We start from the raw sequence: 13,932 nt of genomic DNA, 5'->3' as shown, positions 1-13,932 counted from the left end.
CCGTTGTGGTGAGAGAGTCAGGGACGGTTGCAGGGAGCGCTCCAGTGCACCGGAGGCTCTGCGGCGGCCCGAGCATCCAGGGCGCCGCCATTTCTGTATTCGCGCATGTGCAGTAGTCCCGTAGGCGACGGCGACACCAGAGAGGTCGCGCATGCGCAGCAAGTGGTTGAGCGAGCGCGCGAAGCACCGACCAACCAGAGGAGGTTTAGAGTAGGGGACTACAAGTCCCATGAGCCTCAGCAGGACCAGGTGACGGCCGGGAGCCAATAGGGCGAAGAGACTGAGCAGGGAGAGGTTAGGAGGTTGCGCAGGGGAGCACGTTGGGCAGAGAAGACCGGGAAGGGGAAGAGGTAGGAGCTCAGTGTGTAGAGAGGCAAGTAGCCTCTACACTAGGCCCGCATACCCACAGGCCCAGATAGGCCCTGAGCCCCAGTTAAGTCTAGTTAATATAGGGACAGGCCCTAGAATACGGTAGTGTGTGTGGAGCTAGGGACACAGAGACTGTCACAGCTGCATCCCAGAGGTTTGAGACCAGACCTCTCCAGGAGTACCATCAATCGCCGGGTGGGATCGGCCCGGAGGACATCATAGACAGCCCCACGTCGTTGGATCCTTTGTGAAGACCGTTTGCGGGCCCAAGCGCAGGAGCGCTCGGCAGGTAACATCCAAAAAAGTGCACCAACTATAACACTGTCCATATTAGTGGCTGCGCAGTCACACACATACATTCACCTTGGGGGTTTATGGTGTGGGGTATTGGACACGGTGTGTTAACACGGTGAAGGATCGCGTCCTGCGAGGCGCGTTAGTTATTGTGTCTCATTGAAGAGTAACATTGACAGGAATGATATATGCATGGTTATGGTTACCGCTAGTAAAGCTACTGTTTCTTTTATACTGTATGCTGTGTGAGTAGTACTGTATTATTGTCCTGTGAGGAGCAACTCCCGCTCTGCTGGGAGCCATCGCAGGTGGAGGCGCTGCACCTGGTAAGAGATTATCCCTACATATACATTGCCCCAGGCTCTCTGTGGCAGAGGCTTAGGCCCTGCGAGCCAACAGGTTAAACAGCATTGGTAATATACTGTATTCAGAAGGAAACAGGGATATATATATATATTTTTAAACTCTTGTATGTGCATTGTCGCACTGTCCCTATGGGCAATCTGATTGGTCCCAGCCTCTGGCTGATCACCCCCTGAGGAAGTCCTTAGTGACGAAACGCGTAGGGCGTTTCCCAAAGAGGCGAGTTTGTGGCTGACATTACTGCACGAATGGAGAGAGTACCTTGGAGCTGTTGCTATTTTGCTTGGGACTGCTGTCGCTTCCGGTTTTGCAGTTGCCTGCTGGTGAGCAGTGAGAGCTGTGGGAGGTGTATCTGGAGGGAGTCTCTGACCGTGTTGCTAATTATTACATCATCTGGCTGCGGTGGCTCCAGTGCACCTTGCTGAACCAACGGATACACCAGAGGTGGCACCAACGGGACAGGCTGATACATTCCCTTCACAGCTTCAAGGCGATTGAGTATATCTCATAAATGCTATTATTTTTACTCTGTTTGTGAGTGCGCTTTTTATATTTTACAATCCCATAAATACTGTTTTATATTTTATCACACTAGGAGTGCGCCTGTTTTTTCTTCTTGTTTTCTGCATATATATATATATATACACACACACATACACACACAATTAGAATATGACATATTGAGAAGTTCATGCCACTCACCAACGGCAGCAGCAGATCCTCCCGCCAGGGCGTGCTCGGGCAGTCCTGGGAGAGGGAGATGTAATAGAGAGATTATTCTGCAGGCCAGCACTATATATGCACAGAACTACAGCACAGCCAACTAACTAACAAACAAACAAAAAACAAAACAAAACAAAAAAAAAAAAATATATATATATATATATATATATATATATATATATATTTTTATATACACACACACACACAGAAACACAGCACTGCCAACTAAAAAAAAAAAATATATATATATATACACACACACACACACACACACACACACACACACACACACAGAAACACAGCACTGCCAACTAAAAAAAAAATATATATATATATACACACACACACATACACACACACACACACAGAACTACAGCACCGCCAGCACTATATATACACAGAACTACAGCACCTATCTGACCTACCCCAAGGGCAAGTCCGTCAATGACGTGATCGACCAGCAGGCGTGCCATGTCCAGTGTCAATCTTTCGATATGGCCATCGGCAGTCCACATTTATGGCAAGGGGTCACCAATGGCTAAGCTAGACATAGAATCAGCATTTCGGCTGTTACCCTTACACCCAGAGAGTTTTAGACTCGTTGGGTTGCCAGTTTGAGGGAGCTTGCCATGTGGACATGTGCCGGCCCATGGGTTGCGCCTTGATACATTTAGCACATTTATACACGTGCATAGAGCAGAGGACAGGGTGCGACATAATAGCCCATTACCTGGATGATTTCCTCCTAGTGCCCCCCCCACCCCCAATTCCCTAGTTTGCAAGGGGCTTTTAGAGCACAGCGCCAAGCTTATGAGGGACATGGGGGTACCAATAGCCAACGATAAAACAGCAGTCCGGTCAGCACCTTATCATTCCTAGGGATAGAGATTGATTCGGTGGCTGGTGAAACAAGGCTGCTCAGGGATAACGTTATCAAACTGAAGGTTCTCATTCGGGGATGCAAGGGCACTAAAAATGTTACCCTGGGGCAAATGCAGGCGCTGCTCGGGTTGCTACGTTTCACATGTAGGGTCATACTCATGAGCAGGATTTTCACCAGAAGATGAAAGAAATTGACCGCTGAGGTATCCCGTCCTCTACACTTCATCAGGGTCCCTAGGAAACTGAGGGCAGATCAGGGTCCCTGGGAAGCTTTCCTCGGGAATTTGAATGGCAAAAAACTATGAATAGACGGGGGCTGAAATAACCAAGAGCTTGAGCTGTTCTCAGACGTGGCGGGGTCGCTAGGCATGGAATGGTGCACAGAACCACTGCCCCGAGCGTGGGCAGATCCAGGCTTAACAAAGAATATCACATTCCTCATAGTGGCAGTGGAGCTCTGGGCCAAGGAGCTCAGTAACAAGCACATAATATTCTGGTCCGACAACCTGGGGGTGGTGGGAGCAGTGAACAGCCTATCAGCAATGTCAAGGCGGTGATCCGTCTTCTGCACAGGCTGGTGCTACTCTGCGTACACAGCAACATTAACGTCAAAGCCAGGCATGTCCTGGGGAGATTAAATGTAATCGCGGTCGACTTATTGCGTTTCAATTGGATAGCGTTTAGGCGAGCAGCACCAACGGCAGATGCCACAGGTCTAACGTGCCCACGTCACCTTTGGTAGATGGGGATATCGGACCTGGTCCAGAGGTCACTAGGCCCATGCACCAGGAACACCAACCTCCGCTCTTGCCACAGGTGGCAATTGTTCAAGGAAACGGGCAGAATTAAGGATAAGAGAGGAGGCAGCGCACTGCTCGTTAGCTTCCGACGGGCCCAGAAGCAAGAGGGAGGGGACACGTGCCGGGGTGGGAGCACGTTAGTGGGTTTTGGCCTTTTTTTCCTAACAATCCCCATGCGCAAAGATATAACAAAAGATTTTATAGTGAGGATAAGCCTCACAAGCTGGGAGCGGGGCGAAGCCAGAAGAGTGGACAGTATGGAGCCTGTAAGGCTGGAGAGGCTGGAGGCGGTGATCGGGGCGACCAGAGAGGTATGCGCGAATGGGAACTGTTTAAAGTAGCTTTCACAGCGGCAGCTTCCTCCATCCGGATTGGCTGCTGCTGGGTAATGCAGCCAATCAGGAGGAGATGCCAGGAGCCTGGGGTGGGGCCAAGGAGAGGAGGAAACAGCATGAAGCAGAGAGAAGTGAAGGGGGGTAGAGAGAGACAGAACATGGGGGAGAGAGACAGAGAATGGGGGGAGAGAAAGAGAGACAGCATGGGGGAGAGAGAGAGCATGGGGGAGAGAAAGAGAGACAGCATGGGGGAGAGAAAGAGACAGCATGGGGAAGAGAAAAAGAGAGACAGCATGGGGGAGAGAAAGAGACAGCATGGGGGGGAGAGAAAAAAAGAGAGCAAAGGGGAGAGAAAAGGACAGACAGCATGGGGGGGAGAAAAAGAGAGACAGCATGGGGGGGGGAGACACAGCTTGGGGGAGAGAAAGAGAGAGACAGCATGGGGGGGAGAGAAAAAAAGAGAGCAAGGGGAGAGAAAAGGACAGACAGCATGGGGGGGGGAGAAAAAGAGAGACAGCATGGGGGGAGAGACACAGCTTGGGGGAGAGAGAGAGACAGCATGGGGGAGAGAAAGAGAGACACAGCATGGGGGGCGAAAGAGCCACACAGAGAATGGGGAGAGAAAGAGAGACAGCATGGGGAGACAGAGAGAGACACACACAGAGAAAGGGGGGGGGGGAGAGAGACAAACACACAGCATGGGGGAGAGAAAGATAGACAGCATGGGGGGAGAAAAAGAGACAACATGGGGGGAGAGAGAGATAGAGACAGCATGGGGGAGAGAGACACAGCATGGGGTAGAGAGAGAGCCTGGGGAGAGAGAGACAGAGAATGGGGAGACAGAGACAGACAGAATGAGGGAGAGAGAGACAGACAGAATGGGGAGGGAGAGAGACACACAGAGAATGGGGGGGGGGAGAGAGACACAGAGAATGGGGGGGAGAGACATGGGGGGGAGAGACACACAGAGCATGGGGGGGAGAGACACACAGAGCATGGGGGGAGAGAGAGACACACACAGAGAATGGGGGGGAGAGAAAGACACACACACAGAGAATGGGGGAGAGAGAGAGACGGAGGGATGGGGGGAGAGAGAATGGAGGGATGGGGGAGAGAGAATGGAGGGATGGGGGGAGAGAGAGAATGGTGTGTGTGTGAGAGAGAGGGGGCGCGCGGAGAGACATAAAGGAGAAGGGGCGCAGTTGGTGATGTCATTTGTTTTATAACTATTTTTTTTTAATATGTCCCGGTTTTTACTTTTAAAACTGGTCACCCTATCCTCCTTCCCCCCAGCATGTCTCTCTCCTCCTCCCCCCAGCATGTCTTTCTCTCTCTCCTCCTCCCCCCATCAGGTCTTTCTCTCCTCCTCCCCCCCCCCCATCAGGTCTTTCTCTCTCTTCCTCCCCCCCACTGCATATCTTTCACTCCTTCTCCCCCTCCTCCCCACGCCTAGCATGTCTCTCTCTCTCTCCTCCTCCCCCCCAATGTCTTTCTCCTCCTCCCCCCCAGCATGTATTTCACTCTCTTTCTCCCCCACCCACATGTCTTTCACTCTCCTTCTCCCCCCCTCATCTCTCCTCCTCCTCCCCACCCCAGCATGTCTCTCTCTCCCCCCAGCATGTCTTTCTCCTCCTCCCCTCCAGCATGTCTTTCACTCTTCTCCTCCCCAGCATGTCTTTCACTCTCTTTCTCCCCCCCTCAATACCAGCGTGTCTCTCTCCTCCCCCCAGCATGTCTCTCTCTCTCCCCCCAAGCATGGCCCTCTCTCTGTCCTACTCCTCCCCCCTCAGCATCTCTCTCTCCTACTCCCCCCTCAGCATGTCTCTCTCCTACCCCCCCCCCCCGCTCAGCATGTCTCTCTCCTCCCCTCCCACCCCAGCATGTCTTTCTATCTCTTCGCCAGCATACTGTACCCTGTCAGCGCTACATACTGTATATACAGCGCAGCATACACCTCCAGCGCTATTTACACCTCCAGTTCTCACATTTTCACTAGTCCATGGGACAATAATGACATATATTCGGTGAAGGTTCCTGCATACGGTTATGCCTTGACGTTGGCTGCAGGCTCATAACGCTTTGGACAAAGGGTTTAACCAAATAACCCTTATTCATGAGATCACTATTTTATTTTAGCCTAATTGGTAGGAGCGCAGGAATCGTTCTGTTTGTTTTTCTATATGTAAGGCCTATCTTTTTACCCGCAGCAAACGTCTATAGGGGAGAGCGCGGTAATATGTACAGTCTTTCACAATTATTAGGCCAATCCTTTTCCTTGATGCATACTCCATAAGGGCATTTTAATATAGTGTCACTGAAACGTCATAGGAGTAGGTTTATTGGCTCATCTGCTTTACATAGCATTTCCTTGGAGGTGTGTATGTCTCCTCCCTCCAGAACAGGGCCCCTACCAATTTTCCAATTAGTACAGGTATAAAACACCTCAGTGTCAGTCTGCACATCACCCTCGAAGACTAGGGGAATGTATAAGGCTGATATAAAGAAATACTGTATGTGTAAGTTTTATTATATTCACACCAGGGAATTTGTGCGTCCACAGTTTACCTCTATAGTAAGGTGACTATGATTTTGGCTTTGGCCAGCTTTTAATATCACTACTCACAAAAGCATATGCTTTATTTAACCCCTTCATGGCTGTGACGGTAGGGGGAGTTATGGCTGCTGTTAATAAAGGTTAAGTCTGCCATTACCCCTACCTGTCAGTAATACATTGGTGTTGTATTAGGCCTCGGCCATGCTCCCTGCTGGCGTGCTGAGGCGCAGGGAAAGCGGGTGCTTTCCCTGGCCTTGCGGTTTCTTACCGCACGCGCTGTCAGCGGGCCGTCAGGGGGCGGGCCGGGGGCGGGCGTGTCCCTGGCCGGGGGCGGGCCAGTGACGTCACGGAGCTGGTTCGCCCTCATTGGGCGAACCGCTCACGTGACCGGCCTGTCGCGCCGGCAAGCGGGGGAATTTTAAATTTCCCTAAGACCTGCGCTTCCGCAAGCGCGCGGAAGCGCAGGTGAGCCCCTACTAAAGCCGCTCTAATTGCGGCTGTAGGGGCTCAGTGCTGAGCGGGAGCGCACGTCAGCACTCTTCCGCCAGCAAGCGCTAAACATGGCCAAGGCCTTATATGTTATGTATATATCTATGTCTTTGCTTGGTTCCAGCACCTCAGGAATCAGGGGTTAATATGTTTGCAGTAGAATTGTTGCAAATGTTATGTTGCAGTTCTACCCACCAATCAGGGCGTGGGCATGTAGGCAGCTCCTTCCTACCCACCAATCAGGGCCTGGGCAAGTAGGCAGATCCTTCCTACCCACCAATCAGGGTCTGGGCATGTAGGCAGCACCTTCCTACTCACCAATCAGGGCCTGGGCATGTAGGCAGCCCCTTCCTACCCACCAATCGGGGCCTGGGCATGTAGGCAGCACCTTCCTACCCACCAATCGGGGCCTGGGCATGTAGCCAGCTCCTTCCTACCCACCAATCAGGGTCTGGGCATGTAGGCAGCTCCTTCCTGCCCACCAATCGGGGCCTGGGCATGTAGGCAACCCCTTCCTACCCACCAATCGGGGCCTGGGCATGTAGGCAGCACCTTCCTACCCACCAATCGGGGCCTGGGCATGTGTTCAGCTCCTTCCTACCCACCAATCGGGGCCTGGGCATGTAGGCAGCTCCTTCCTACCCACCAATCAGGGCCTGGGCATGTAGGCAGCACCTTCCTAACCACCAATCAGGGCCTGGGCATGTAGGCAGCACCTTCCTAACCACCAATCAGGGCCTGGGCATGTAGGCAGCACCTTCCTACCCACCAATCAGGGCCTGGGCATGTAGGCAGCACCTTCCTACCCACCAATCAGGGCTGGGCATGTAGGCAGCACCTTCCTACCCACCAATCAGGGCCTGGGCATGTAGGCAGCACCTTCCTACCCACCAATCAGGGCCTGGGCATGTAGGCAGCACCTTCCTACCCACCAATCAGGGCCTGGGCATGTAGGCAGCACCTTCCTACCCACCAATCAGGGCCTGGGCATGTAGGCAGCACCTTCCTACCCACCAACCAGGGCCTGGGCATGTAGGCAGCACCTTCCTACCCACCAATCAGGGCCAGGGCATGTAGGCAGCACCTTCCTACCCACCAATCAGGGCCAGGGCATGTAGGCAGCAACTTCCTACCCACCAATCAGGGCCTGGGCATGTAGGCAGCACCTTCCTACCCACCAATCAGGGCCTGGGCATGTAGGCAGCTCCTTCCTACCCACCAATCGGCCTGGGCATGTAGGCAGCTCCTTCCTACCCACTAATCAGGGCCTGGGCATGTAGGCAGCACCTTCCTACCCACCAATCAGGGCCTGGGCATGTAGGCAGCTACTTCCTACCCACCAATCAGGGCCTGGGCATGTAGGCAGCTCCTTCCTACCCACCAATCAGGGCCTGGGCATGTAGGCAGCACCTTCCTACCCACCAATCAGGGCCTGGGCATGTAGGCAGCTCCTTCCTACCCACCAATCGGCCTGGGCATGTAGGCAGCTCCTTCCTACCCACTAATCAGGGCCTGGGCATGTAGGCAGCACCTTCCTACCCACCAATCAGGGCCTGGGCATGTAGGCAGCTACTTCCTACCCACCAATCAGGGCCTGGGCATGTAGGCAGCACCTTCCTACCCACCAATCAGGGCCTGAGCATGTAGGCAGCACCTTCCTACCCACCAATCAGGGCCTGGGCATGTAGGCAGCTACTTCCTACCCACCAATCAGGGCCTGGGCATGTAGGCAGCACCTTCCTACCCACCAATCGGCCTGGGCATGTAGGCAGCTCCTTCCTACCCACCAATCAAGGCCTGGGCATGTAGGCAGCTCCTTCCTACCCACCAATCAGGGCCTGGGCATGTAGGCAGCTACTTCCTACCCACCAATCAGGGCCTGGGCATGTAGGCAGCACCTTCCTACCCACCAACCAGGGCCTGGGCATGTAGGCAGCTCCTTCCTACCCACCAATCAGGGCCTGGGCATGTAGGCAGCTACTTCCTACCCACCAATCAGGGCCTGGGCATGTAGGCAGCACCTTCCTACCCACCAACCAGGGCCTGGGCATGTAGGCAGCACCTTCCTACCCACCAATCAGGGCCAGGGCATGTAGGCAGCACCTTCCTACCCACCAATCAGGGCCTGGGCATGTAGGCAGCACCTTCCTACCCACCAATCAGGGCCTGGGCATGTAGGCAGCACCTTCCTACCCACCAATCGGCCTGGGCATGTAGGCAGCTCCTTCCTACCCACCAATCAAGGCCTGGGCATGTAGGCAGCTCCTTCCTACCCACCAATCAGGGCCTGGGCATGTAGGCAGCTACTTCCTACCCACCAATCAGGGCCTGGGCATGTAGGCAGCACCTTCCTACCCACCAACCAGGGCATGGGCATGTAGGCAGCTCCTTCCTACCCACCAATCAGGGCCTGGGCATGTAGGCAGCTACTTCCTACCCACCAATCAGGGCCTGGGCATGTAGGCAGCACCTTCCTACCCACCAACCAGGGCCTGGGCATGTAGGCAGCACCTTCCTACCCACCAATCAGGGCCAGGGCATGTAGGCAGCACCTTCCTACCCACCAATCAGGGCCTGGGCATGTAGGCAGCTCCTTCCTACCCACCAATCAGGGCCTGGGCATGTAGGCAGCTCCTTCCTACCCACCAATCAGGGCCTGGGAATGTAGGCAGCTCCTTCCTACCCACCAATCAGGGCCTGGGCATGTAGGCAGCACCTTCCTACCCACCAATCAGGGCCTGGGCATGTAGGCAGCTCCTTCCTACCCACCAATCGGCCTGGGCATGTAGGCAGCTCCTTCCTACCCACTAATCAGGGCCTGGGCATGTAGCAGCACCTTCCTACCCACCAATCAGGGCCTGGGCATGTAGGCAGCTACTTCCTACCCACCAATCAGGGCCTGGGCATGTAGGCAGCACCTTCCTACCCACCAATCAGGGCCTGAGCATGTAGGCAGCACCTTCCTACCCACCAATCAGGGCCTGGGCATGTAGGCAGCTACTTCCTACCCACCAATCAGGGCCTGGGCATGTAGGCAGCACCTTCCTACCCACCAATCGGGGCCTGGGCATGTAGGCAGCTACTTCCTACCCACCAATCAGGGCCTGGGCATGTAGGCAGCTCCTTCCTACCCACCAATCGGCCTGGGCATGTAGGCAGCTCCTTCCTACCCACTAATCAGGGCCTGGGCATGTAGGCAGCACCTTCCTACCCACCAATCAGGGCCTAGGCATGTAGGCAGCTACTTCCTACCCACCAATCAGGGCCTGGGCATGTAGGCAGCACCTTCCTACCCACCAATCAGGGCCTGAGCATGTAGGCAGCACCTTCCTACCCACCAATCAGGGCCTGGGCATGTAGGCAGCTACTTCCTACCCACCAATCAGGGCCTGGGCATGTAGGCAGCACCTTCCTACCCACCAATCGGCCTGGGCATGTAGGCAGCTCCTTCCTACCCACCAATCAAGGCCTGGGCATGTAGGCAGCTCCTTCCTACCCACCAATCAGGGCCTGGGCATGTAGGCAGCTTCTTCCTACCCACCAATCAGGGCCTGGGCATGTAGGCAGCACCTTCCTACCCACCAACCAGGGCATGGGCATGTAGGCAGCTCCTTCCTACCCACCAATCAGGGCCTGGGCATGTAGGCAGCTACTTCCTACCCACCAATCAGGGCCTGGGCATGTAGGCAGCACCTTCCTACCCACCAACCAGGGCCTGGGCATGTAGGCAGCACCTTCCTACCCACCAATCGGCCTGGGCATGTAGGCAGCTCCTTCCTACCCACCAATCAAGGCCTGGGCATGTAGGCAGCTCCTTCCTACCCACCAATCAGGGCCTGGGCATGTAGGCAGCTACTTCCTACCCACCAATCAGGGCCTGGGCATGTAGGCAGCACCTTCCTACCCACCAACCAGGGCATGGGCATGTAGGCAGCTCCTTCCTACCCACCAATCAGGGCCTGGGCATGTAGGCAGCTACTTCCTACCCACCAATCAGGGCCTGGGCATGTAGGCAGCACCTTCCTACCCACCAACCAGGGCCTGGGCATGTAGGCAGCACCTTCCTACCCACCAATCAGGGCCAGGGCATGTAGGCAGCACCTTCCTACCCACCAATCAGGGCCTGGGCATGTAGGCAGCTCCTTCCTACCCACTAATCAGGGCCTGGGCATAAAGCACTATTGTCTCCATTATCTCTGATTGATTGCATATGACTGATTGGGAGCTGCTGCCAGAGTAAATACACCATCCTGCCTGACACCACCCTATTGATGTATGCTGCTGTTTGCTGTGGTCCAAAGCTGAGGTGTCCAAAGATCCATCACTAATACAAACCGCTATTTTGAATCTTACTTTTTGTAAGTAGGTCACCATAAGAGCCAAGTCTCAGAGTTTGACATATATGTAATTTTCATACCACACTATGATTATATTTGTATTTTTTTCTGGGTGTTCCTGATGATGCTGCTCCCTTCCTACCCTAGCTCCTTCCTACCCACCAATCAGGGCCTGGGCATGTAGGCAGCACCTTCCTACCCACCAATCAGGGCCTGGGCATGTAGGCAGCTCCTTCCTACCCACCAATCGGCCTGGGCATGTAGGCAGCTCCTTCCTACCCACTAATCAGGGCCTGGGCATGTAGGCAGCACCTTCCTACCCACCAATCAGGGCCTGGGCATGTAGGCAGCTACTTCCTACCCACCAATCAGGGCCTGGGCATGTAGGCAGCACCTTCCTACCCACCAATCAGGGCCTGAGCATGTAGGCAGCACCTTCCTACCCACCAATCAGGGCCTGGGCATGTAGGCAGCTACTTCCTACCCACCAATCAGGGCCTGGGCATGTAGGCAGCACCTTCCTACCCACCAATCGGGGCCTGGGCATGTAGGCAGCTACTTCCTACCCACCAATCAGGGCCTGGGCATGTAGGCAGCACCTTCCTACCCACCAATCAGGGCCTGAGCATGTAGGCAGCACCTTCCTACCCACCAATCAGGGCCTGGGCATGTAGGCAGCTCCTTCCTACCCACCAATCAAGGCCTGGGCATGTAGGCAGCACCTTCCTACCCACCAATCAGGGCCTGAGCATGTAGGCAGCACCTTCCTACCCACCAATCAGGGCCTGGGCATGTAGGCAGCTACTTCCTACCCACCAATCAGGGCCTGGGCATGTAGGCAGCACCTTCCTACCCACCAATCGGGGCCTGGGCATGTAGGCAGCTACTTCCTACCCACCAATCAGGGCCTGGGCATGTAGGCAGCACCTTCCTACCCACCAATCAGGGCCTGAGCATGTAGGCAGCACCTTCCTACCCACCAATCAGGGCCTGGGCATGTAGGCAGCTCCTTCCTACCCACCAATCAAGGCCTGGGCATGTAGGCAGCACCTGGCCCTGAGTGTTGCAATATTATGTTTTAAGTGTATAAAAAGGTGGGGCGGGAGACCCCTAGCAGACAGGGAGGGAGACACCTAGCAGACAGGGAGGGAGACACCTAGCAGACAGGGAGGGAGACCCCTAGCAGACAGAGCCTGCAGAGAGTTAGGCTCGGACATGGTCAAAAAGACCGCGCTGAGCTGCGCTGAGGGGAAACATTATCCCTATCAGCGCGGCTTTAGACGGCGCTTCCGCAGGCGTGTGGAATTGCAGCCGACAGAGAAATGTAAGTTTTCCCGCAGAGGAAAGCGCAGGGCCGGTCACGTGACTGCCAAAAGCCAATGGCAGTCGGTGACGTGGCGCACTAGCCCCGCCTCCTGCCCGCCTCCCACCCGGCACACAAGCGCGCTCGCTCATGCTCATGCAGGGACACGAAAAAGCTCCTGCAGGAGAGCATGAGCGTCAGCGCTGCCCAGCGCTCTTCTTTTCACCATGTCCGAGGCCAGAGGTGTTGCTGTGACAGGGAGAAACTGCAGTGCCCAATCCAGTGCTGGTCTCAGTTCTGAAAACCAGTCCTGTAGGCACTGGGCAAAGAGAGAGAACATGGGAAATCTCTGCAAGTGGGTCCCTGCCACTAGTTAGGCAGGGTATTCCCCAGGTTCCCCAGTTGGGTATGTGTGATGTTTGTGTCTTTTGTATAGTTGTGGACATGTTTTTCCAATAAATTAATTTTATAAACTCGTGTTCTGTCTGGCGATATTGATCCCTGGTATTAGTCCTGGTCTCCCATGTTCTGTCTGGCGATATTGATCCCTGGTATTAGTCCTGGTCTCCCGTGACAATGGCTTTCTCACATTTTCACTAGTCCATGGTACAATAATGACATATATTCAGTGTAGGTACCTGCAAATTCGGTTATGCCTTGCCGCTGGCTGCAGGCTCATAACGCTTTGGCCAAAGGGTTTAACCAAATAACCCTTATTCATGAGATCACTATTTTATTTTAGCCTAATTGATAGGAGCGCAGGAATAGTTCTCCAGCACTAAATACATACAGTCCAGTATACACCTCCAGCGCAACATACATACATCATACACCGCCAGCGCTATATACATACAGCACAGCATACACCTCCAGCAAAACATATAGCACACCATACACCTCCAGTGCTACATACATACAGTACAACATACATTTCCAGCACTACATACATACATACAACATACACCTCCAGCGCTACATACATACAGCACAGTATACACCGCCAGCACTACATACATACAGTCCAGTATAAACCTCCAGCGCAACATACATATATCATACACCGCCAGCGCTATATACATACAGCATACACCTCCAGCAAAACATACAGTACAGCATACACCTCCAGCAAAACATACAGTACAGCATACCCCTCCAGCGCTACATACATACAGCACAGCATACACCGCCAGCGCTACATACATACAGCACAGCATACACCGCCAGCACTACATACATACAGTCCAGTATACACCTCCAGCGCAACATACATACATCATACACCGCCAGCACTATATACATACATCACAGCATACACCTCCAGCAAAACATACAGTACAGCATACCCCTCCAGCGCTACATACATACAGCACAACATACACCCCCAGCGCTACATACATACAGCGCAACATACATCCGCAGCGCTACATACATACAGCACAGCATACACCGCCAGCGCTACATACATACAGCACAGCATACACCC

At 54.0% G+C, this 13,932-nt stretch overlaps 1 protein-coding gene across 1 annotated transcript in view; it reads right to left on the bottom strand.

Moving 5' to 3' along the window:
- The window catches only part of ANO9 (anoctamin 9), a 49,668-nt gene extending 47,446 nt beyond the window's left edge, over positions 1-2,222 (bottom strand). The window contains exons 1-2 of the mRNA XM_075566670.1: positions 2,175-2,222; positions 1,729-1,794 (exon numbers count right to left, since the gene is read on the bottom strand). Coding sequence (XP_075422785.1) covers positions 1,729-1,794; positions 2,175-2,222 — 114 coding nt within the window. The remainder of the gene's footprint in view (positions 1-1,728; positions 1,795-2,174) is intronic.
- Positions 2,223-13,932: the final 11,710 nt, after the last annotated feature.

Source organism: Ascaphus truei, chromosome 12 (genome assembly GCF_040206685.1).
Source record: "Ascaphus truei isolate aAscTru1 chromosome 12, aAscTru1.hap1, whole genome shotgun sequence".
Taxonomy (NCBI): Eukaryota; Metazoa; Chordata; class Amphibia; order Anura; family Ascaphidae; genus Ascaphus; species Ascaphus truei.
The sequence above is the reverse complement of the archived record's forward strand: the minus strand, read 5'-3'. Positions and strand labels throughout refer to the sequence as shown.